Below are 24,977 nucleotides of genomic sequence, written 5' to 3'. Positions count from 1 at the left end.
ACCGAGGGTACTGACACACTAGGAAGGCACTCAGTTAATAATAACAAATGTATGTATTTGCCTTTTCACAGCCAAATATTTATGGATACTGCTGCTCAGGATCTGATTTTCCTTTCAGTTGTCTTCTCCTGTTTAATCATGCCACAGCAGTCCTCCTCCCCACTTCCATGTGAACATTCAAGGTATTTTTATCACAGCTGCATGAAAAAAAGGTAAATTGGGCTGGGAGAAGGGGGAGGAATATGGCTGGAACTAGAGAGTTATAGGCAAATGAGAAATAAATCTTATCTTAAGAGTATTTTATCCTAGTTCTAATCTACTATAGACCCTGACAACTGGTTCATACGCAGTCTGGCTCCATGTCCAGACTGATATAGGAAATGGTTGACAACTGGACCCTGTGCTAAGGAAACATGATATTTGGGCAGCTGGGAGTTGAAAAGGAAGCTGGAAGCTGTGGGCATAACCGTTAAGGTGATGTAACATAAAGGAGCTTCTTTTCCCACTAAGATTTCATAGGGAACTCAGACCATTACTGATTTCTCTTATATGTGGTGACAGCAAGGGGACCAAATGGGTGGAGTTTGCCTCAGCCCAATAGGTCTGTATTGGGGCAGAGGGAAACTTGTGCTTCTTAGTATGCTCTATTCTCCCCCATTTTGCCTGAGAGTCAGTCACAATCCAGTATTCATTGTGCTTCATAAAATATCCCCCGTGAATGAGGCAAGGCCCGCTAAACACCTTACATGCTGCATGTTACAACATTGCAGGAAGGCTGCAGGGGACCACGTAGTCAGACTGCATTGTACAGCTTAATTGTCACAACATAATATTTAATGGAATTACCTAGCCTTTTTAAAGGGGGGAGAATTCTATATTCTGGAACTCTTGACTAGAAACTACCAAAACACCTTGCCCCCGTGAGTGCACAATGCACGAAGGAAGATACTGCTTATGTAGGGACTTCAGTCTTCAAATCCTTCAGACTGTCCAATCAAAACAAATTTTTTGTCACCAGAATGTAGCAAGGTAACACTGACAACTATTTCCTTCTGAAATTTTAGCTTTCTATCCCCAGCCATTTTGGGTAGTAGATAATTTATGTTAATGAGACCACTGTACTTGAGAGCACATGAGATATGCATTCTCTGAGGAAGAGAGCTTGAGTGAGAGAGCCTGAAGCTCTCTTCCTCAGAAGATATCTGTGAGAGATTTATTCAGCACTACAAATTGCTCAATTTGAACATGCAAATAGGTACATAGGAAAATATTGAATGAATCTTCATTAAAAAAACCCCTCTAGGAACAAGCTCTTCATGAGAGGGAGTGTACCATATCTAAATTAAGGAGAAAGATCGATAGACTGGACAGAACTCCTTTTGAGACTCAGTCTGCTAGAACAATAGGGGCTGCAGCACAAGATTTGTATGGTGTAAATGAGACAGAAACCAAATCTCTGTTTCTTTAACAAGGTGGCATGAGAACCCCTTCCTTCACCAATGAAACCAGAAGTACAGCACTCTCGTTGGCATAGCTCTTATTGTTGTTATTGAGAGCTATGTGCCCTCATCCGGGGGAGGCTAGATCACATTGTATATGTGTATCACACTTAACTTGCAGAGAGTAAACAAGGGTATACAAACTGCTTTTATTGAGGCCAGAAAGACGTGGAGATTGCAGGGTCCCCTGGGGCCTCAAGCCAGCCCTGGCTTTATTTACGTCAGATACACTAATGCCTAGAAGATGGACAATCAAAGAAAAGTATACTGTGATCTTCTCACTACTGAATGAAAGTCTGGAGGGTACATAGTTAAAGGGTCTTCTGCAACTGTACTGCTGTAATAACGTTATAGTGGTCAAATCTGTTGGTCGATACATTACATGGGAGGAAATCCAAGCTCACTTACACCAGTACTAGAGCTGCTCCCAATTTGCAAAGTTAATGAAGTTACTCCAAATTTACCCCAGTGTAAGTGAGATCAGAATCTGGCCCAGTGTCCTTACTACTACAATTCATGAAAGTAAAGTATTCACTTCAATAAAGGCAACTAAAATGATGGAGAGCTATACTGTTCCTATTGTGAGGGTGGAGAACCTACTCAAGCAATAGTTTGCAGACAAGAGTGACTGGGGAAAGACTGCAGAAGTGGAATAGGTGTCAACAGAAACTTTCATCCTCTCTTCTGGATCTGACATAATCAGAAGTGGAGCTGAGCAGAAATCAGAATTTCCATCCCATCCCATGGGAAATTCTGATATATTTCAACATTTGTTTGTTCTGAATTGGGATGAAAACAATTGGGAAGAGCAATTTTTGCAGAACAAAAAGCGTTTGAACTTTAAGTGTCAATGCTTCTTTTTGACATCCCCAAATTAAAATGTTTTAAATTAGTTCATTGTTAAATGGAATCTTCACTTGGTGCCTCATTCTCCCCTCTGGGACAGGTTCTCTGCCTGGACTACATTCCTCATGATGTACCATGTGGCCTGGTCACAGGGGAGATCAGAGTGCATCATGGAAGATATAGTGAAGGAGCCCAGCCCATAGGGGAGAATGAGGTATCAGGCACCATAAGCAGATGCTGCTTAATATTGAAGGTTTATCTACTATCACATCAGTAGTTAAACTTCTCTAATGATTGTCTAACCTAGATTTATTATGATGGGGAAGACTTTTGTGGAGGCATTTGTGCATATTAATAGACAATCACAACTTCTTCAGAAGTGTGAAAAGTGGATTGGGAATCTGCAAGCACAGGAGAATAGGATAAATATAGAATTCATAAGAGACTGAATAATTAATACAGTCTGAGTAAGTAAAACAGCCACCTACAGTGTCTACATAACTTATCAGAGGCCTTTAATGTTCATTTGTGGTATCTCTTCAGTGATGCAGTATACTATCCTATAAAGACTCTACAAGTACTGGCTTGTGTGCGGTAACACTTTGCCTAATTATAGTCAGATTAGGGGTAGAATTAATCAACTTGACTAAATTGTCTGAAAACATGCATTTAATTACTTCCTGTTTGGTGCCTCATTGTAAACATTCCTTTCTTCATATGAAAGAAGATGGTAGATGTATTTACAGACAAATATCTCCCTTATTTTGTCACTTTCTCTGATTAGAAGACCAGTTTGTTCAATTGATATTCCTGTTCTCACAGTCCTGTACTCATGTGAGTCATGCTTACTCAGACTGTGTGTGAGTAACTTACCCTGAAAAATGGGGTAGTCTCACTGAAGACATGAGTATAGAAGACTCGTGTGAGTAAGGGATTGCAGAATCTGGCCTTCCCTATAGTGTCTGAAAAGGGTCAGATAAATCAAAGGAAATATTAGAGGAGTCCACTGCAGGAAGGATGTGAGGAACAGTTATATAGTGCAACTGCATTGAAGTCAGTGGCCAAGGGGATCCAGGATGGGACCACTAATAAGTAGGAAAGTACCATCATAAGTATTTCAGTATATTTCCCACTGGGGTTTTCCCTCAGCAACACACTGTCCACCTATCTTAACAGACTTCCAGTAAATCACTGTGATATTGCAGTGTAAACTGCTTGCTTCTGCAGATACTGTCCCCTAAGAGCACTCGTAGATTGGCACTTTCTGTAGAATGGTTGTACAATAGGCATCCTTTAACAGCACTTGGAGGCAAACAAACATAGGTATAGTGTAAAGAAGCAAAAGAATATTTGTCTTCATCAATCGTCTCAGTCTTCTCAGACATACAATCTGTTGTTGTTATCTTAAATGTGCTCTTCCCAAGACTTGTCCTCTTCTTTAGTCCTGTGGGGAGGGAGTGGAGAGGGGAAGAATGGAGATGCTAGAGAGCTTGACAACACAGATTTGGCTAGATAGTGGAAGTGGTGGGTGAAATTCCCTGGCCTGTGTTATGCAGGAAGTCAGACTTGGTTATCATAATGGTCCCTTCTGCCCTCAGTCTGCCCCATGATCATAATACTTGGGATCTTAAATAGTAAATGGACAGCTGTTTATAATAGTTCCTGAGAGATACGGTTTAACCCAACCCCCCCCCCCTCCCAAAAAAAAAAAGCCCTCCAAAAACTAAAGTGGAGATAGAGCACAACAGTTATTCTAGTGGACATGGTTGGTGGACATTCTCCAAACTCAGATCTACTGCAGACTGGAAATGTGTTCTTGCCTAAAAGGGTTTGAATTACATCAGCTAGATTCTGATCTTGGGTACAGTTGTCATTCCAGACTAAATTCAGAATCTGGTTCCATATTGCACTTGAATATTGTATTTATAGTTAAACCAAAATTCTTCTTTGCATTGCACTGGCCCTCTTATGTTCAAACCATTCACCTGAATATTATCCTCATCGGGTTAGGCTGTGACGCTAACTATAAACAAACAGTGCAGAATGGATAGCTCATTTGTAAATAACTGCTATGACCAATCTAAAATGATTAGAAGAGTTAAAAAAATGTATGGCATTTTGACTGGCTAATAGCAATTTTCCAATATTAGCAAATAAAAAACAGCTGAGTTATTTTTAACATGCCTGTTTCTGGAATTCCTCGGCAATACCAACTTATTCTGCTCCCATGAAATGACCTTCATTCTCATTCATGCACATGTGCAATAGCGGACCCTTGTTGAAAATATTATGACTTAGTCTATTTTCAATTACTTTTGACTGTCTGGTCTTTTTCTGTGCTTGCTAGTTGGTCTGGCTCCACTACCTGGCTCTTGGCTCCTGTATTGTTGCCTAGGCAACTGGGCTCAGAACTTCTACTCTGCATGTGTGCCTGGGAAGTGGGGAACTTGGAAATGGCCTCAGTTGCTGTGTTGTTCGTCAGGCTGGCCAGTCTATGCTTCTAGGTGCCCTAATCTCTGGCTGCATGTTGGGCTCCAGCTCAGGCTCCCAGATTCCCTGCTGCCTAGCTCCATGAAACAGGGTAGTGGTTATGCACTGTAATACAACTAACTTCCCTTTCTGGGGAAATCAAGATCTAGCTGCAAGCAGGTCCTAGCAGGGCAGGGAGATGGGGAAACCATGTCAATATCTGGCTAGAGCCAAATGAAGTTCTGTAGCAAAAAAAAAAAAAAAAAGCCATGGCATGTTGGAAGAATGCCAGGCTGCAGAATTGGTGTCCATAGGGGCCTGTCCATAATACTAATAACTTGATTTAAAGATTTAAATCTACACTTTCTAGTTTACTTTGTTCGGGAGATATTGCTTCTCAAGGGACTATAAACACAAAGGTCCATTCCAGTGCAAAGCAAGTCTGTTCTCCACACCACAGGAAATTCCTCCATCAAGAATTAAAGTTTCTCATAACTTACGCTCCCTCCAGTGGACTCTCCCCTAAGGTACAAGGTGGCTTCAAATTAAGATGCAGCATACAACTCTCTGCCACCAGTCTCAGTACATCAGCGAGTAGCTTACATTTTCAGTATTTACCATGTATGTGAGCACTGCTGTGCATCAAGTGGCAGTTGCTTTCAGCAAGTCATCTCATAGCACTTAAGCCACAAACTCTAGTGGTTTCAGAGTGGTAGCCGTGTTAGTCTGTATCAGCAAAAGGAATGAGGAGTACTTGTGGCACCTTAGAGACTAACAAATTTATTTGGGCATAAGCTTTCGTGGGCTAAAACCCACTTCATCGGATGCATGCAGTAGAAAATACAGTAGGAAGATATATATATAGAGAGAGAGAACATGAAAAAATGGGGGTTGCCATACCAACTCTAACGAGACTAATCGATTAAGGTGGGCTATTATCAGCAGGAGAAAGAAAAACTTTCGTAGTGATAATCAGGACGGCCTATTTCAAACAGTTGACAAGAAGGTGTGAGTAACAGCAGGGGAAAAAATTAGCATGGGGAAATAGTTTTACTTTGTGTAATGACCCATCCACTCCCAGTCTTTATTCAAGCCTAATTTAATGGTGTCCAGTTTGCAAATTAATTCTAATTCTGCAGTTTCTCATTGGAGTCTGTTTTTGAAGTTTTTTTGTTGAAGAATTGTGACTTTTAGGTCTGTAATCGAGTGACCAGAGAGATTGAAATGTTCTCCGACTGGTTTTTGAATGTTATAATTCTTGATGTCTGATTTGTGTCCATTTATTCTTTTGCATAGAGACACAAAGTAAAAACTATTTCCCCATGCTATTTTTCCCCTACTGTTACTCACACCTTCTTGTCAACTGTTGGAAATGGGCCATCCTGATTATCACTACAACATTTTTTTTCTCCTGCTGATAATAGCCCACCTTAATTGGTTAGTCTTCTTAGAGTTGGTATGGCAACCGCCATTTTTTCATGTTCTCTCTCTCTATATATATATCTTCCTACTGTATTTTCCACTGCATGCATCTGATGAAGTGGGTTTTAGCCCACGAAAGCTTATGCCCAAATAAATTTGTTAGTCTCTAAACTCTAGTGGAACTTCTTCATTAGTACTGTCTTTTCAAGTGGCTTCCTTCCACACAGGAGAGGTTTAGTGGAACTCTATTAGCAAAGAATGGCAGATTGGAGTTAGGCAGACTGATTTGTGTCAAACATGTTAGGAAAAAGCACAGAGTTTGGCTTTTCAGTTGTGCATTTACTGAATATGCCAGAAGTGTGTAAGAGGAATGAGTCAGATACAGTGGTGCAAGTGGAATCAATTTCTTACTGGTACGGGGGGGAGGGGAGCAGCTAACAAGGGACACGTGACCGCCTCCACATGAGCCTCCTCCTCACCCGCAGCCTGGGGCCCGCTCGCTCTCCTTGTCCCCTCCCCGTGATCCACCCGCTTTACCTGGTGGGGAGCTCTGTCCTCCTCCCGCTGCACAAAAGACTTGGGAACGGCAGCGGTGAAAGAAACAGAACGTGGAGCCACCAGGTGGCTCCATGCTGCAGCTCCTCTGGCGGGGCTGCTGTACAGACGGAGGAGACCCTGTGTGGAAGGGCAGGGAGCGGTCCAGCTGCACTGGAGGAGCTCCCGTTCTGCTCCTCCTGTGTCTTTCCAGTACACCATACCAACTATAAATATCTTGCTGGTATGGTGGACCGGACCGGACAGCCCTACTTGCACTGCTGGTCAAATATAAAACATAATACTAAGTCATCACTTGGCTCAAGTGTTTTGAAGCAAAACAGTGGCCTCTTTTATTGATAAACACAATGTTTATGTCCTTTTATAAAAACCTTTGCCCATATTTAAAGTCTGCACTCTAACAGGGCATAGCCATGGAAAGAGAATTACAGTAGATCCCTGATGCAGCACATGGCTGTGCCATACTTCTGTGTTTCTGCCACATAGGAAAAGGCAAAAGTAATTTCCATTAGCTGTATGAAGGCATAGTGTTATCTATTGCTCAGTGAGTGTTTGTCCAAAATAGCCTTTTACTTTAAATTAGAGCACTAGAGGAGCCATTGATCAGCATTATAGTACTTAAAGGCATATGTTATAATCAGTCATCCCCATAAGTGGGTTTAGTATTGTGTTTTAACACATATAGATCTCCAGCTGGTGAAGTGAATCCTATGCAGTTCACTGTGTTTAGATCTCTTATTTTAAAGCTCTCATCCAAAAGTCCCCTTTGTCCTGCACAAACATTAAAGGTGGGATTTTAAAAAGCACTTAACATTGCTCCTATTGGATTTAATGGAAGTAGTTTTTTATCATTTCACTCAGCATAGGCAGAGGTGGCTGAATGGTTCTTAAATACATACATAACTTGTAAAGTGCTTTGGGATGAAAGGTACTAAAACAGGCCTTTTAGTTTAAAACTGCAGAGTCACTCTTGGTCTCTTGTAAAATATATATGACTACAGAAAATGAGAATCCAGAGATAAATGCAAGTCTACCAATTCTCCCTGTCACTAAATAGACAAATCATCTTTTATAGCCTGATCAAGCTCTCATAGACTTAAATTAAAGTTGTATGGGGTACTAAGCAGAGAGCTTTAGATATGACTTTGGCTAGTAATGGGAGCAAGACCATATCTAAAAGGGCTCTATTTCAAGCCGTCTGTGTTTGCGTCTCAAATGGACTAAAGTAGTACTAAGCCTACTCCTTAGCCCATGTAGCTGGGCTAGATACTGGGAACCACATCCCTACCCAATACCACTACACCTAAAGCAACAGAACAGCTGTGTACTCAATAGCTGGAATAAAAACTTGCACAGATCCCACCCTTGTAGGGAATATAGCCATGCAGCTGCAGGGTTGATCGGAGCCACATGGGGCTGTGCGTATTCAGCTGGCTTGTGATCTTTCACCGGTGTAAATCAAGAGTGTCACAACTGACTATGGAGTTACTTGGTTATAACTGAGCAGAACTTCGTCCTTATACATGCATCTTCTCCACCAGACTCATTAGCTACATTGCCAGCAGAGACTCCTCCACCAGGGAGGTGTCTGCATCTGGTCCAAATTGTATATCCATGCTGTCATTAAACTTTTTAATGGCAGGGGTTTTTTTGTTTGGGGAGTGGGGGCAGGGCAGGGGAGGGGTTGGTAAGGCATTGGTTGGTGGCTGGCTCACCAAACTGAGTTGTGTTCCTATTTTCGTATTTTTGTAATGCTAATGTTAAAACATTAAATTGTCAGGATATCTAAAGCTCTTGTATAGGTGTCTCAGTTATGTATATTATATGGTCCTCTTCTTATTCTTTAACTTACTCTTCTAAAATTCAGCACGTAAACATCCATGTTTCATTGGCTCAAGGAAATAGTTCTGTATGCCAGGGGTTCTCAACATTTTTCTTTCTGAGGCCCCCACAACATGCTATAAAAACTCCACGGCCCACCTGTGCCACCACAACTGGTTTTCTGCATATCAAAGCCAGGGCTGGCATTAGGGGGTAGCAAATAGGACAATTGCCTGGGACCCCATGCCACAGCGGACCCCGCGAAGGTAAGTTGCTCAGGCTTCAACTTCAGCCCCAGGTGGTAGGGCGTAGGGCCCCAGGCTTCAGCTCTGAACAGTGGGGCTTCAGCTTTCTCCAGTGAGTGTAACTCTGGCCCTGCTTGGTGGACCGCCAAAAACCTGCTCGCGGCCCCCACAGGGGGCCCCAGACCCCTGGTTGAGAACTGCTGCTGTATGTAACTCTTCTTCTACTTTAAAGTAGTTTAGGTAAAGTAGTTTAGATGACAGGGCGCTGATGAACTTCCCTCAGGAAGCTCATAGTCTATGCAGCAGTAAATAAGGATATCAAACAAGCAGCAATTGCCCAGGAACACAATTTGTAGGAAGATCTGTGGCAGATATGCATGTCAAGCTTTGTTCAGTAATCTATAAAGACCACGTTCTAAGAGGTTTCATCTGCTGATCACTAGGGACCTGTTTATCAAAATTAAATGTGTTCACAGTATTCCATTGCATAGTTGAATGGAAGAACTACTTAATGGTTTGCTGCATGTTAATACAGCTAAGGGATTAGCACAATTTACAATGCTTAGGATAAGATTAGAGAACTGGGAAACATACAGATCTGACTAAGCAAACATTGTCACACTCAAATTTAAATGTACCCAAAGGATTTTGAAAGACTATGTTTCAAGTTTTGAGAGCATGTTCTTCCTTCTTTGCCTCTGAACATTAAACTATTTAATACTGGTACAATATATAGAAATGGATTCTGATATATCACAACTGGTATCACTGAAAAGTAGCTTCAAGTTCTCTCTGTTAAACTTCATCAAAAGTGAGATGTTACATAAAAATGTCTGTTTATAATTCTCTTATAAATGGTCTTCAAAATATTCCTGCCTTAGATATTTTCACTCTCTAGATATCAAATTTCTCAAAATCCTTTTTCAAAAACATCACTACCAATCCTGCCCTCAATTCTACCTGAGCAACAAACAGTGTGTTGAATATGGTGCCTTAAAAGGAAGTAGGGACCAAACTTGGCTCCATGAATATCATTCTCTCATACGGATAATTGTGCTTATTCTGTATTTTTTTAAAAAATGTGTTCCCTAAAAGAAGAGATTTGATTTTCTACCTGAACATGTCTTTTAAAATGCAAACAAAATGCTGTATGAGTAACCCTAAATGCTTGGGAAGTTATCAAATATGACCATTTTCAAAGCTTTCCATAGTAAGACATCTATTGCTTTCTCTGAGAAGATATGTTTTGGTCTTAGTTATTGGTGAGAAGCAAAGAAATGAGTAAATACTTGATCTGCCAGCTAAGAATTTTTCATTTAGTTCTGGTTGGAAATCTCAAATTTTTTGCAAAAATGTGATGAAAAATGGTGTGGGGCAGGGTATAATGACAGCTACTATGGGTTTTTTTCTTCGTCTTCTTCTTTCATTTTATGACTAGTTTTAGGCCCTTTTGAAAAATGCTATTCCTAGTCTCCAAGTCCCTCTGATTTTTTCCAGTGCCAAAATCTCTCACTAAATCTCAATCTGGCCACGTTAAATTATGAAATCCAGTTTGATTATGCCTGTATCCTTGCATCATCCCTCACGTTAAGGGCACAGGGAGTGGCACATGGGTGTCTGCCCCTAAACAGGACAGTTAAGGACCATCAACAATTAAATAATCTTGCACTAGTAGGACAATGCCTAGGAGTTTACCAACTCACCGGGAAGAAAGGGTTCCAAGCAACAGATTACCTGGCCAGGGACTTGAAGTCACCAAGGTGATCTGACAAAGGGAATTGCAACTTCATAAAAAGGACTCACTCAAGCCAGGGGAGCAGGCCAGGACCAGAAGCAAACAAGGCTGAGAAGAAGAGGAATCCTGGACTCCCTGAACAGACACTGACCAAACCCCAAAGGGCATTTGGAGTGGTGAGGAAAGAGAGGCAGGGATTTGCATGCAAGTTTTGTTTTTCCCATAGATCTGTAGATCTCTTGTGCTGCTACATCGCTTTGTGTTTAGAAATTCCTTGTCGAGCCTGTGTTACTTTTTTTCACTGTCATAATCCCTGAAGAGGGAAACAGTAAATCCACAGATTTGGTGGAACTCTGGGAATGTGTAGTAGTGACCAGGGAGGCTTGGGAAATCCAGCTCTGGTTTCAGGGCCTACAAAAGTGGACCACAGGGTCCCCAGAACCAAGAGCAGTGTCAGACACAGAATCTGCACCTGAAGTGAGAGTCTAGGTGCCCAGGGCCAAAGAAATAGTACCTAAACTCTGCCTGGCCCCAACAAGCCAAAAGCATGTGGGACATGAAGGTTGGATCCAGTAGTTCACCCTGGTAAGTGTTTACCAGGGACCTCACCCAGGGTTTGTAACACTTAAACTCCTAGATTTTCAAAAGTCACTTAAGCACTTTTGAAAAAACTTTACCCTAAGTCTCCAACAAATTCCTGTAGGAGTAAGCCAAATATTTGCAACCCCTTCCCCAACATTTGACTAATAAATGAAGAGTGTTCTTAAAGCAGCGCCTATATTGAAAGAATTGAAGAGAAATCAGGAGGAGGAGGCAAACTGACTTCTTCCTAATTTATACCCGTGTGAAAATTTACCTCTCCAATTCTGCCAGTGTCGGCTTTCCCCTGTATTCATACTTTCTACTCTTCCTTTTTCTCACCCAGCTGAGCATTTCTGAAGAAGGTCTGGGTATGCTTTAAATACTTAGTGACTTCCCATGGTTTTCAACTCTACCTTTCTAAACAGTATTTATTCATCATCCTTTGCCTCCATAGGCCAGGAGCATGAGGTTTACTTGCTCTGCTTTGACTTGTCATGAAAGCTGGTTGTTTTCTCCAGCCACACTTTTGACCAAAACAAACCTTTTTTCTTTTTTTAGAAAGTGTTTATTTGGGAAGGTGGGGCAGGGATTGTACCATAACAAACGCAGAAACTTCCAAATTATCAACCAGCCCCACTTGCTGTCTGTACCTTGTCCATTGTTAATTCCCTGACAAAGGTGAGTGATTACCTTCTGCTAGCTAAATCTAAGGATATCTTCTTTATCCTCATCCTTTGATGTCTGCTGCCCTTTCATTTTCTTGATGATGTCACTATTTGATTTCTATGCCTTTGCTTTCTTTGCGGCTTGGTGTTTGCTCCTTAACAGGAAAAGTGAGGAGAGAACTCACCTCAAACCTGTACTGCTGTCATGGTTCTGACTAACTCCGATATCTGACCTTTCATCAGTGTCTCTGATTGCATAACCCTTGTCTGTGCCCACAGCCTGTAGCAACCTGCATGGAGTTTAGGAGGTGCACAGGTTGCAGGAGTGACGAGTATGAGGGAGGCATTAGTTAGTCGGTCTGCATGCACATGGTTTGAATGCTAGCTACAGTTGCAATGCTGCTTTAAATAATTCTCTTAATAAAGAGCCAATTTAGTTTTAGAAGGATGGAGTCCTTCCATGTTATCCATCATGCAGCACATGAAACATGGTGGCAGCGATCAGTCTAGCAAGACCCATGGCCAGGAAGCATAATTAACAGGTAAACAAAGCAGCAACTAGAAGCAGAGCATGGAAGAACTCAGGCCACAACGAATACTGGGTTTCCAGACAAATCCCTTCAATAATTATAGAAGCAAGAACTGAGTCTGCATACAAAGCTGACCATTAGGGATAAAGATGAAAAATAAGGGTAAAGCTTTTTTACTACCTCATTTGAGGGAATGAGAAGTGAGTGAGATGCTGTTGCCAGAAATAATGCCGGAAACACTGGAACAGCTGATAAGTGTTTCAATACTGTGACTCCAGATAGAATGAGACTGTAGATACTGTTTTTGTTTTGTTTTTTGTTTTGTTTTTTGCCTGAAACCAAGAAACAGAAGAGGAAATAAATACTTACATTAGAGCTGAGAACTCTGATAACTACAATCCATAACTAGAGACAAAATCTTTTTTTTTTTCATAGATTCATAGATATTAAGGTCAGAAGGGACCATTATGATCATCTAGTCTGACCTCCTGCACAACGCAGGCCACAGAATCTCACCCACCCACTCCTGTGATAAACCTCTCACCTATGTCTGAGCTATTGAAGTCCTCAGATCATGGTGTAAAGACTTCAAGGCGCAGAGAATCCTCCAGCAAGTGACCCGTGCCCTATGCTACAGAGGAAGGCGAAAAGCCCCCAGGGCCTCTTCCAATCTGCCCTGGAGGAAAATTTGTGGGACGCTGTTCATTGAACCGTTTCTAGAAGTGCTTATATTTGTGGATTGACATCTTCTAATGTTACTCTGAACAAATCAAATGCCTAGCACCTGAGACTTTAACTCTCATTGCATAAAAAGTATGGCCCCCTCAATTGGTTTGAGAGTTTGTTGTCCCATTGATATTCCTTCCCAAAGCATGCTTTGATTTTGCAGTCTGTTTACTGTTGTATAGTGTACTTAAACCTCTCTAAATGAAAGATGTGTGTAGTTATCTGATTAAAATTCTATATCTACACAAATTTGCTGTTACTTCTGGTAGCTTACCAAAATGGCTCTCTATGCTGCAGAGATCGTGCATCAGTGTTTTTAAAAAAAATTATCTTGAGCAAATATCTTGCTTTCCTTACTCTAGTCAAAATTCTTTGACTGACCTACTTATTCTAATTGTAAAATTTCTGATTAAATTGTACAGGATGCATGCAGGTCACAAAGCAGTAAACTAAGTAGAACTGTGAAATGAGATCTGGCTTTTTTAGTGCACTGAGAATCTAATGCTTATGTAGCAGCTACAACAGTGGTGGCTTCAGTGAAGCTGCTTGCTTTCTGTGTCATTCAAGGCTCCCGTGAGTAAGCTCTCAGTGGAGTACATTATACACTTGACCAAAGATGTTTATGTCAGGATCTGCAAGCCCTCTCTGGAGGGAAAATAACTTTTTCACCAGTTGCAACCAACGGCTTCACTTGGCAAAGTCAGCTTCACTCATACTAGCCAGAGAAACAGGATAGATAAGTGAAGCACCAAATGGGAATCTCCGATGCCGTGCCACACATACAAATATAAAATATGCTTCGGAAATATGGAAGGCTTCCAGGTGAGTTTTACATCCTGCACTTATAAAATGCTCCTGAAGGCTGCAGAGTGCTTCTCATAATTTTAGCACGGCTTGTTTAATGTTTTAAGCTTCCTTTTAAACACTGAAGCAAAAAACTGTGCATGTACCCATCTCAAACTTTTAAATAAGGCATTACTGTCAGGCTTAATCTTCAGTAGCTGGGTAATATTGTCTGGTTTAGAAGTATTAATCCATAGCTGCACTGTAATGTAGAGACTTAAGTGGGGCGTCGTAAGGATACTCAATTCACTATAAAATGCTAACAAGACATCTCAGTCAACCTTCTCAACCATGAACTCTGTCTGGCAGATTCATAAAAAGGGATTGTTGTACACAGAGCAAGGTCTCTACAGTGTCCAAACAAATTACACAAGCTGGTTTTGGTAGGGCTGAGTTAGCATTCCCAGATAGTCCAATAAAATATTAAATATTTGAACAGCTTCTATATAATTTCTTAATATCCTAGGAGGCTTTGTCTTCGCTCCTGGACACAAGGGGTCCAGTTCTGAAAAGAGGCTGCATATGCCTACTTCATGTGGCTCGCATTTAGGGAAAACAGTTTTGTTTTTGTTTTTTCAAAAGATTGACTTGCTTAGGATGTGACCAAATTATAACTCTCTGAGAGCAATTCTTCCTCTCCCTACAATTCCACTTATTATATTCAGTGATTCACAAATTGAAAAATGCTTGCTCCTATAACAGAGGAAACAGGCAAAAATCTATGAAGAGTAGACTTTTAAATGCAAGAGTTTGCAGGGCTTGTGTACCAGAGCAGCTAGGATAAATTTAAAATAGGGGCCAAAGATCAGGCATTCTAGACCGATGTAGGAGCCGGCTCTACAAACGGTATGACTGCCAGTGAAAACTGATGCAATGTGATGCATGAAAGCAAAAATACTCTGCTTTTGAGAATATCTAACGCTGAAATGAATTACTGCCAGGGAGTTTCTGTGTGACCTCAGATTGTTGTATGACCATGTTCCAACCAGTTTTAAAAAAGCCAGGATGAAGGGCCAAACATATCCAGAATAGAAGTGTCTGACATAAGAAAGATGCTCTATGTGCGGAAAACTCACATGTCTTGGAGTTCATTTGGGCAAGGGTTAGGTGCAGCAAGAGCAGCTGCAGTCAAAACTTATCGTCATGGGGAGGCAATAAGACTTATTATGAAGCTACTTGAGAGCTCCACCTTCAGAAGAAAAGTTAGTCGGCGGAGCAGTAGTCTGCTCTCGGAGACAAGCAAGTATTTTACAACATAGAACTGTAAAAGGGATGGACCCAGAGGAGGTTTAGACCTGTCATTCATAATGGAGAAGAGGTAATTTGGGGGAGTACAAGTATTTGAGGCAGGATGAGGTATTTACATGACCCCGCTGAAAACTAAAGAAAATCATGGCTTCATAATATGATGGCTGTCATCTTTGCAAACACTGAGAGGCCTTCAAAGTATAAAGCATTAGTCTCCAGGACTTAGCTAGAAAGCCTGTCTCTCTAGCTCAAGAGCTATCACATACACATCTTCTGGACTGATCTCTCCTGTTCTATGTTAACACGCTGACAGGTATGTTACATTAACACTGTATATTATGTAGTTGCAGCTTGTAACTCCGTAGCTCAAGCAGTTAATTTTGCACTTAAAGCAGGGATTCAACCTCTTGGTTTGTGAGTGAGGGGGTTAGTACAAAATAGTGTATCCTCAAATGTACAGAACTTATGGAGTGCAGAATGAATTTCTGGAGAACTTACAAGTAAATGTGTTAATCAGTTTGAGTTGCAATTTAAAGAGGTCCTTTAAGAAACTTGGCATCTGTCAGTCTCTTCTTCCCAAATGATCTTAACTAGGGCATAATGCAAACACTTTCTATGTAATTGCAATGCATTTAAATCTTATGCATAATTGATATTTTAAGAAACTAAGTGGCAGTTAAACTAAGTTAATTGCTTCTAACTTCTAGGCCGAGATAACTCAAGTGAGGCCATTGTGACATAGAAGGTAATTCAACCAACAACGCTTCCTCTACAACTAACTTGCAAAGTCTATTGGTTGTAATGCGTTGGTGTGAGGGAGACTGGACACAAGTCTAAAGTTCTCGATGGTAGATTACTTGAGCCAACTGTCACTGCTCTTTAAAAATTCTGTAGCTGCATGCTAGCTTGGGCATCAGTGCTTGAAAGGTTCCCCATGGCATGCGGCCTTGGCTCCACTGTGCATTGAGGCAGCACTGCTAGTGGAAAGGAGGCAGGAGTGCAGGGACAGACACTAGGACTGTATTCTTCCTGCCTGCCTTCACTTAGCACTGGTCTCACTAACACAGCCCCCTAAAAACATGACTACATTGTAAAGGAAGGGCCAGATCTGTTCTGCTTTGCATCACAAGAGCAGCGCAAGCTGCTGTAAATCAGCTTAACAGGCTGGTGCACTCTGGCAGGTTTGCACTGCTCTGATACACCAGTGGGTCCACCTTTAAATAAAACACTATTTTAAGACTGATGCTAGATAGCAAATAAATAGAAATATTGCATGCTGGCGTTCTCTGTTGGGTTTTTTGAGTAGTTAGTCATCATTTGTATGTCACTTTAAAAATATCCCAGGCAAACCGTTGTAATAGAGTTAAAGTTGAATACATATCAGTAACAAAATACTATTGGAATTTTGTAATTATCTCCAAATGAAGCATTATAAAATAATTCTGCCCTGTGGTGATGTCATGAAGAGGGAGGTGGACATGTGGAAAATCTAAATGTTTTTTCTTTAAGACTTGACTTTATTTTGAGACCACAAACCCTAAAATGCCTCATTCATTGTATGGGTATTGCATGCCGTCACTATAGGGTAGGGCGTTAATGTTGGCTGGGTGTCGTAACTATGCACACTTTTTATCTTTATATGCATCTTAATGCTTGGGTTTGGGGAGAACTACAACATCCCTAATGTTATGAAATACACACAGATTAGCAAGAGTGGTATCTAAAGAATATGAAATAGGCCAAAATAATAATCTGAAGTGTGGCTATAAGAAATGTATAGAACCACATCCTTGGCTGGTACTAACTGGCATTGCTCTGAAGTCAGTGGAGCTATGTTAACTTAATCAGCTGAAGATTTGGTCCTTTATTGGTAAAGTTAAAGGAAGCAGAGCAGTGGAGAAGAGCTGGTGTGTCAGATCATTCAAAGAAAATATTTTTCAGGGCTAAGGATGTGACTCTGCAAAGATCTGAGCACTCTCAACATCCTTTGAACATCCCTAATTTGCTACCTGTCTCATTCTTTTTTTCCCCCTCAGCATCTTGAAAAAGGCATGTTACTTAGACTGACTCTGTGGCAATCCTATCCTGAAAGCTGCAATGTTTTGCTCATAATTTACCACAAAAGAAGGATCATTCACTGCCTATTCCACAGAAAAGTGACTTGGTTGTCAGCTCCTCCACATGTCATAAGGGCCTCTCCAAAATAGACATTGGAGAGGAGAGTGTCTGCTGCACTTCTGAGAGCTGCAGCACAGAATTCTCAGCCTAGGGCAGAATGGGGATAGGTGACTTTAAAATATCTTTGTGCCCTCCTAATCCTGGGCTGCTCCAGGGGCTGAAGAGGCCCCCAATATAGTGTAGATACCCCATGACCACCAGAAATATCTAAGATATGGCAAACTCCCTGGGACTGCCCAAAGCCCACTGCACAGCCCAGAATCTCTGCCGTGTAGTTTGCTGGTGCCCTGCTCCAGAATGACCCTGCTGCCCCCTACATGCCTCATGTTCCAGAGTTGTAAGGTGGTCCTTGGGAGACAGCTGTACAGCTGTTTTCTGCAGTACCTGAGTTAGGGGAAATCCTTCCCAAGCTGGCCCCAGGGCTCTCAGGGCCCCTTTATACTTCTCTAGACCTTTTATGAGGCGTAAAGGGGCTGGAGCAGGGGTTCCATCCGTGATCTATGCCCTTAGGAGCTCTGGTAAATTAGACAATAATGAGAGAGAAACAAGACACAATGGGGTAGGGAAGGTTGGGGCAACATCACTAAAATTATAGAATCATAGGACTGGAAGGGACCTCGAGAGGTCATCAAGTCCAGTCCCCTACACTCATGGCAGGACTGAGTATTATCTAGACCATTCCTGACAGGTGTTTGTCTAACCTGTTCTTAAAAACCTTCAATGATGGAGATTCTACAGCATCCCTAGGCAATTTTTTCCAGTGCTTAACCACCCTGACAGTTAGGAAGTTTTTCCTCTGTCCAACCTAAACCTCCCTCAAACACTGCCTCAAACAAGGACTATTTCACTGCATGATGGAATAAAGAGGGTGGATTTTATTTGACTAAATGGATGTCTTGGTTAACTTCTTGTAGATGTTGCAGCCGTAGGGTGATGGAGGACAGACTTAAATGAGGTGTGAGGGTTGGGGAAGGGGGGGAAGTTTGCAAATCAGGAAGGACTTTCCAATGTAAGGGAAAGTGTGGAAGAAAGTGCAGGGACACTTATAGGAGATGCAGGTAAATGGGGTATCAAAACAATTGATGGGGAATGAGACAATGTAAAAAAAAACAGCTCAGATACGAGGAGGGGCTGTTCTGTGTGGCTTTGAAGCACGGACAAGAAGCTTGATCTTGATGCATCGGAGGAGAGGAGCCAAGAGAGCAACTGAGTTGATGTGGCCTGGGTCTGGTGCAATGTCCAAAAGGCAGGAGAGTGAAGAATGCTGTATCTTGGGGATTTCTGGGAAAGAGATTTAAGAACTTAAGTGAAAACCCCATGTGAGATGGTGGGGGACAGGAATGTGAAAGGGGTTGTGAAGGATCTTCTCTTCATCCTCTAGCATGAACCATTTGGGGTTTGAACTCCTCAGTCAATATCCATTATGCTTTCTCAGTTGTAAGGTGTGTAATGAAGCAAATGTTATTTAATATATTCCCTTCGTTTTGAGGGAGGGATTTTCCCAAGATATTGCTCTGAGTGCTAGAGGATTTCTGTGCTAATTACAGTGAAGTTTTTGGTAATTATGTCCTAAATATGTCAGTAGGAGACTTGGAGTCAGGCTCATTGTCAGTTGTATGGAGTTGACGGCACTAAGTTTTACAGGGTTTGTTCATTTCATCTTAAACTAATATGGGTCTCACTGCACACAAAAGATACATACATTTCTCTTGCTTTGCTGCTTTAAAAATTTATGTACATGTTGCTCAGTTACTTAATCTACCCTGTACCACACTTTTGCATCTGTAAAATGGGGATAGTTCTTTCCTACCTAACAGGGGCACTGTGAGGATAAAATCCATTGATTATTATGAGACGCTCAGATGCTATGGTGATGAGGGCCAGAGTACCTAGATAACCCCTAGAAAGTGAACTGAACCTCTTGTGTAAAATGGAGCCAGATTCTGATCTCACAAATTGGAAGTCATAAAATTGAAGCAAATGGAAATATCCAGATGTAAAACAGTGAGAAGGGAATTGGGCCCACGGTGTGCTGCCTGGTATAGGAGAGTCTATCTAATCTCCTTTGTAGTGCTCGGAAGAGATGCTGCTTCTGTTGGGGAGATGGACTTTTGCCCCTTATCCACAGTGTTCATGCCCAGCACAGAGCTAATTTCACTCTGGGATCTCAGGAAGAGTGAGACCTTTCAAAAGCTAAAATGCAAACTCAAAATTTGTAATTCCAGCTTGCATCACTATCACAGAATCTCTGTTCAAAATCAGGTCGCATAATTTTGGATCTCCATTGTCATTCCCTTACATTTGGTTCCAGTCAAACCATCATATCACTAGATTGATCTGAGTTTAGAATTCTAAACTTCATTTTCATAACCTGGATCAGACAAAAGGCATCCCCATCATATGACTAAGTCACTGTTTACATTCCATAGCTCAATCACTGAATATATCCAAAGAATGAGTTTGATAATCCCTCTCCTACAGCCTAAACACTTAATGAATCAATGGGAGTTTTGTCAGAGAAGACAATAGGATCAGGTCTAATATTTGCAAATACAGTAGTTAACAGCCAAAGCAAGCAAAGACGAAAAGCTTGACTCCTGTTCACCCCTGCACCACTGTGCTCAGTAAATGAATGTCTGGCTTGCACCACCACCCTTGGGATTTGCTGACTGCTTGTAGACTTTCCCTGATAGGAACTGAGGGAATGTCATGCTCACAGAAGTGTAGGACTGATAGCATTGACTTGAGCCAGGTGCTGTGTAAGCTCTGCAAACTTCACCTCAGTCAGTGGGAGCAACACCCTCTGCTATTCTAGTCTTGAACATCGATAGAGCAGACAGCCAATCACGTCAAATTAAAGCAATGTTTTGTATTTTCAGATAAACATACTGTAAAATGAGGTTGAGGTTCCAAACTTGTATCAACTGTGACCAAAAATGAACTTGATGGGGTTGCAGAGGGCAAATAGTGCCCTAACCCTCTGTGCCACCAAGATCCCTGCACATTATATTGGAACTATAAAGACACAAGTGTGGTCAATCTACCATGCTCTCGACCCCCTGCAAAACACAAGCCTTGTATTAGTCCAAATCACTTGTATTAAATAATAGTGTAGGCCAGGGGTTCTCAACCTTTTTCTTTTTGAGCCCCCCAAACATGCGATAAAAACTCCACAGCCCACCTGTGCCTCAATAACTGTTTTTCTGTGTATAAAAGCCAGGGCCGGAGTTAGGGGGTAGGAAGCAGGGCAATTGCCTGTGACCCCATGCCATGGGGGCCCCCGTGAAGCTAAGCTAAACTGCTCAGGCTTCGGCTTCAGCTGCAGTTGGTGGACTTAGAGTCCTGGACTTAAGCCCTGCACGGCAGGGCTTCGGCTTTCTGCCCTGGGTCCCAGTGAGTCTACTGCCAGTCCTGCTTGGCGGACCCCCTGACATCTGCTTGTAGCCCCCTCAGGGAGCCCCAGACCTCTGGTTTAAAACTGCTGGTGTAGACAATTGTGCGCTTGGGGGGGGGGGGGGATTGGGAGAGGGGATGGAGCTTGTGAGTAACTCACTTAAGAAAGGTACAAGAGTCTGTAAGCACATCGATTCTGGCAAAAAACTGAAATGGTTCCAAGTCCCAGTCTCTCAACCTGACTCGATGTAATTAATACCCCTGTCACATGACAGGTGGGAAAGTGTGGCTGTATAACCACAGACTCCCTTAGCTACTGTTACGAAATGTAGTGCTGAAAATACTTCAGTGATTTTAGAAAGAAGCCATTTAAGATTTAACTTTCACTGCTGCTGTTTTGGTGTATGCAAGCTGAGTCATATTGTGTGCACCAGTGGAAAAAAATCCCTTAATAAAATCTAAAATCCCTTTACTCTTATTCTCCTCGTTTGAAAAGTTCAGCTAATACATGAAATATTAATTCCGTCTGGAATAAGTACAAACCACTGGAAGGAAAAAATAGCTTGGTTTAAGAAAATCTGGGAAGTACTGGTGATGAGGGAAGGAAAAACTTGCCTAGCCAAAAAGCCTAACACTGGGAAAGATTTTGAAATGTTTACTTTTCCTTGGATGCACAGATAACTCCAGTAGCCAAACCCACGGTAATGCTAATCTGGACTAATTAATGGTAAATAATAGGTATTGGCCCTGACTGACGCAGCGCATTAGTTGTAATGTTCCAGTTCAGACTTCAGGGCAGTTTAATTCTAGCTTACACTGGAATAACAAAGATCAAAGCCAGGCTCATGGTTTAAGTGAATTACCATCTTGCAATAATTTTAGAGCGATGGAAAAAACACAAAAACCAGTTGAATAGTCATATCATTGTTGATATTTTAAGGGCTAACAAAGTGCTATACAATTGGTGAGGTGCGTGCTAGTGATTGTAAGGCTAACAAGCAGCCTCTTATTCTACTCAAAGTGACAAGAACAGGTGCAACCCTAAAGTACTGCAGCATAAGCATGTCCCTGGAATATAGTGGTTTAGCAAAATGTTTGTATTGTACTACTTAGGCAGCACAGATGATGGGTATTTGTCTTCATTGCCAAAAGTTTTTGAGAGACTTAATACAATTAATGTAGAAAATGTGATTGTACTTCATGTTTGTCTGTAGTAATTCTATAAATCTCTTATGTCTGTGTTCTTGTAGCCGCTTGGGTACTGAAGTAGCTGAAATGAGAAAAAGGCAGCAGTCACAAAATGAAGGAACATCTGCCGTGTCTCAAGCACCTGGAAACCAAAGGCCCAACAACACATGTTGCTTTTGCTGGTGCTGTTGTTGCAGCTGCTCATGGTATGTCCCGTAGTGTACTTGGTCTCATATCCAACACAGGTAAACAAAGAGAGTGAAAACTGCCAGTTGCTGGGAATGTATGGAATTCTCTGAGAGTCGCACTGCTGAAAGTCAGACTTTATTTTTCGACACAAGAATTTTATTAAATAGTTCTCTGCTCTTTCTGGACCGCTTGTGTTACAGATGAGGGAGTGGGCATTGAAAATACGACTTTGATTTTGCCCCCTCTCCAAAGTTACTATCATAAAATGAGGAAGTAGCAGGTGTAAAACTCAGGTGGGCAGATGATCTTGAAAATGTCTTAATTTTACATTTAAGACACTCTTGTTTCAGTTTGTATTTTTTAGTATTTAAATTGTTCCCTCTAAACTATAAGAAATGTTTCAGAACACTTTGTCTTTGCATTCATTGGGCGGTAAATGGGCAGAAATGAGAACTATATAGAGCTGCAGCAATTTAGTTGTTCAATTAATAAATTGTTAACTAAATTCTCTAGTCTGAGAACATTAAAAAAATGGATTTCCACTGTGATCTTTCAACTAGCAAAAAGCACTATTTTAGCAGGGAAAGTCATTGCTACTCAGCTATTCTTAAAGGAACACTTGGATTGCGGAGTTTGAAGCTTAAGTCTATGAAATAACTTCAGTTAATCATTTCGCTGCGCTGTATGTCTAAGGTGTCTGTTGCCGTAATATAGAAGGCTCCAATTTATATACATGCTTAACTTTACGCACATGGCTAGTCCTAATGTAGCATAAAGCTACTCTCAGAATTGTTCAGGGCCTATGCAAAGATATAATCATCTGAGTGTTTTTGGAGTGGCCATTCTGTGTACATCTCTCTGATTTTACACTTAAGTCAGCCATTTGCTCCTTTTCCTGCATCTAAAAATGCACATCAGAGGGTACCAAATATCACAATGGCACAGCCTCTTCTGAACCTCTTCCCTGCCACGTCCTCCTCTTTGCCACAGGAGCAGGAACAGAACAGCACAAACTTCCAGCTCTCACAGAACCAGAGGATCCATGGGAACAAGAAAGAGTGAGTGAGGACATGCTATTAGGAAGCTATCCTGCTTCTTGCTATATGCTCACTCCATACAACACAGAGAGGCTTGAAGGCTCTTAAATGTGAAGACAAGCACTGAGCTGCCTCTGCTCTCCTCTGGCCTGTGTAAAGGGTATGCGGGGCCATAAGTATCAACTTTGCTTATGGATCTTTATAGGCTGCACTGGGATAGATATTTGAATAATCAGTTCTCCTCACACATCCTTAGAGCTTTGTTTCCCTTGGAGAGCCTTCAGGGTAGTATGCAGTTCCCATACATTTGAACAGCTTGTGCATAGTCAATCGAGATATGATCCATCATTGCATTACAATGTTGGGTGTACTCTCAACTGCTTTTGTAGAAGTGTTTATTGCTGATCATATCCTGACGTTTTTTCTGAATGTGGACTTGATTGTGCATGAAGAACTGGGTAAGCCTAGTTTCCATCTTAAAAGTAAAGTCTAACAGGCTAGCTTGAGGGATGTAGTAGAAATGCCATTGCTTGTGATTCTTAAAACTAACCTGAACAATATAATGGTGAAAATAAATCCGGCACGGGCAGAATGATGACCTAATGGGTCTCCCATCTCTAACTTCTGAATCTGTGATTGAAGCCCAAAGAAGGTGTGGGAGGGGTTGAGGGGGAGTCATTTCTGAAAGGCAATTTTGGTCCTTTTAGAACTTGAGTCAAAATGAAATATTTGTTTTGGTGTGGAATTTGTCTTGTGAGCTTGTTTATGGCTACAAGGAGCCAGCATGCTACTTTCTTTCTCCCACTCACTGTCTCTAATAGCTTTTATATATATAAAAAAGCCTACATGAGAAACCTGACTTGCTGATTATGGTTGCAGGCAAGAAATTCTCTGGAGCCATATTATGCAGGAAGTCATATTAGATTATCATAACAGACTATGCTGGCCTTAAACCTACCCAGACTCTCCCCAGTTCCATCAGTTCTTATATCTGGAGTATTATGAATCTCACCAGATGGCTTTATGGAGACGTTGTTGGGTTCATTACTGGTGACAATGCTCTAATAGAACCTGCCAGTACTGATGCTGTTGGCTATTTCCAGCTTTGCCAGCAACATGTGTGACGTTAGACAATTCAGATCGCTTACCCTCTCTGTGCCTCAATCTCCTTGCTGTTAAAAAATAAGTACAATACTTGCCCACCTCGGAGCATGGCTTGCGCAGCTTATAATGAATGCTTTCACTTTTGTCAATAACAAGGCTGTATCTGTTCAAGGTGCTAGTTCATTAGCTGACAGCTCTGGACAAGTCATTACAGTTCTAAAAATATCCTAGCGAGTCATGTGATATTTCAGTTTTCTTTCATTCCACCCAGTGTTAAAGTCAAATGAGGATTAAGACTCTGTTTACATAGCAACTTAGTCAAATACCCACACCTTTGTTTGTGGAAATAATATCTTTCCTAATAGAGAACTTGTTAGCAGCATTAGGTCTTTATTCAGAAAGCTATTCCGTGTACCTTCTGAGAATGATTAGTTATGTTTGTTCTGGTTTAACTTGGATTTAAACTTGGAGAGTGGTCAGTTTAGATGAGCTATTACCAACAGGAGAGTGAGTTTGTGTGTGTGTGGGGGTGGGGGGGATGTGAGAAAACCTGGATCTATGCAGGAAATAGCCCGACTTGATTATGTAAAGAGTTGTCACTTTGGATGGGCTAGCACCAGCAGGAGAGTGAATTTGTGTGGGGGGGTGGAGGGTGAGAAAACCTGGATTTGTGCTGGAAATGGCCCACCTGTTGATCACTTT

The 24,977-nt window shown here is 41.5% G+C and overlaps 1 protein-coding gene across 3 annotated transcripts in view; it reads left to right on the top strand.

The window, feature by feature from the left end:
* The window catches only part of RGS17 (regulator of G protein signaling 17), a 79,349-nt gene that overhangs the window by 24,228 nt on the left and 30,144 nt on the right, over nucleotides 1-24,977 (top strand). For all 3 annotated transcript variants that reach the window (XM_048844201.2, XM_048844202.2, XM_048844200.2), the window contains exon 2: nucleotides 22,008-22,151. In XM_048844201.2, the coding sequence (XP_048700158.1) occupies nucleotides 22,033-22,151 (119 nt within the window). In that variant the 5' untranslated portion in view covers nucleotides 22,008-22,032. The remainder of the gene's footprint in view (nucleotides 1-22,007; nucleotides 22,152-24,977) is intronic.

The sequence above is a fragment of the Caretta caretta genome, chromosome 3 (genome assembly GCF_965140235.1).
Source record: "Caretta caretta isolate rCarCar2 chromosome 3, rCarCar1.hap1, whole genome shotgun sequence".
In the NCBI taxonomy this organism is placed as follows: Eukaryota; Metazoa; Chordata; order Testudines; family Cheloniidae; genus Caretta; species Caretta caretta.
The sequence above is the reverse complement of the archived record's forward strand: the minus strand, read 5'-3'. Positions and strand labels throughout refer to the sequence as shown.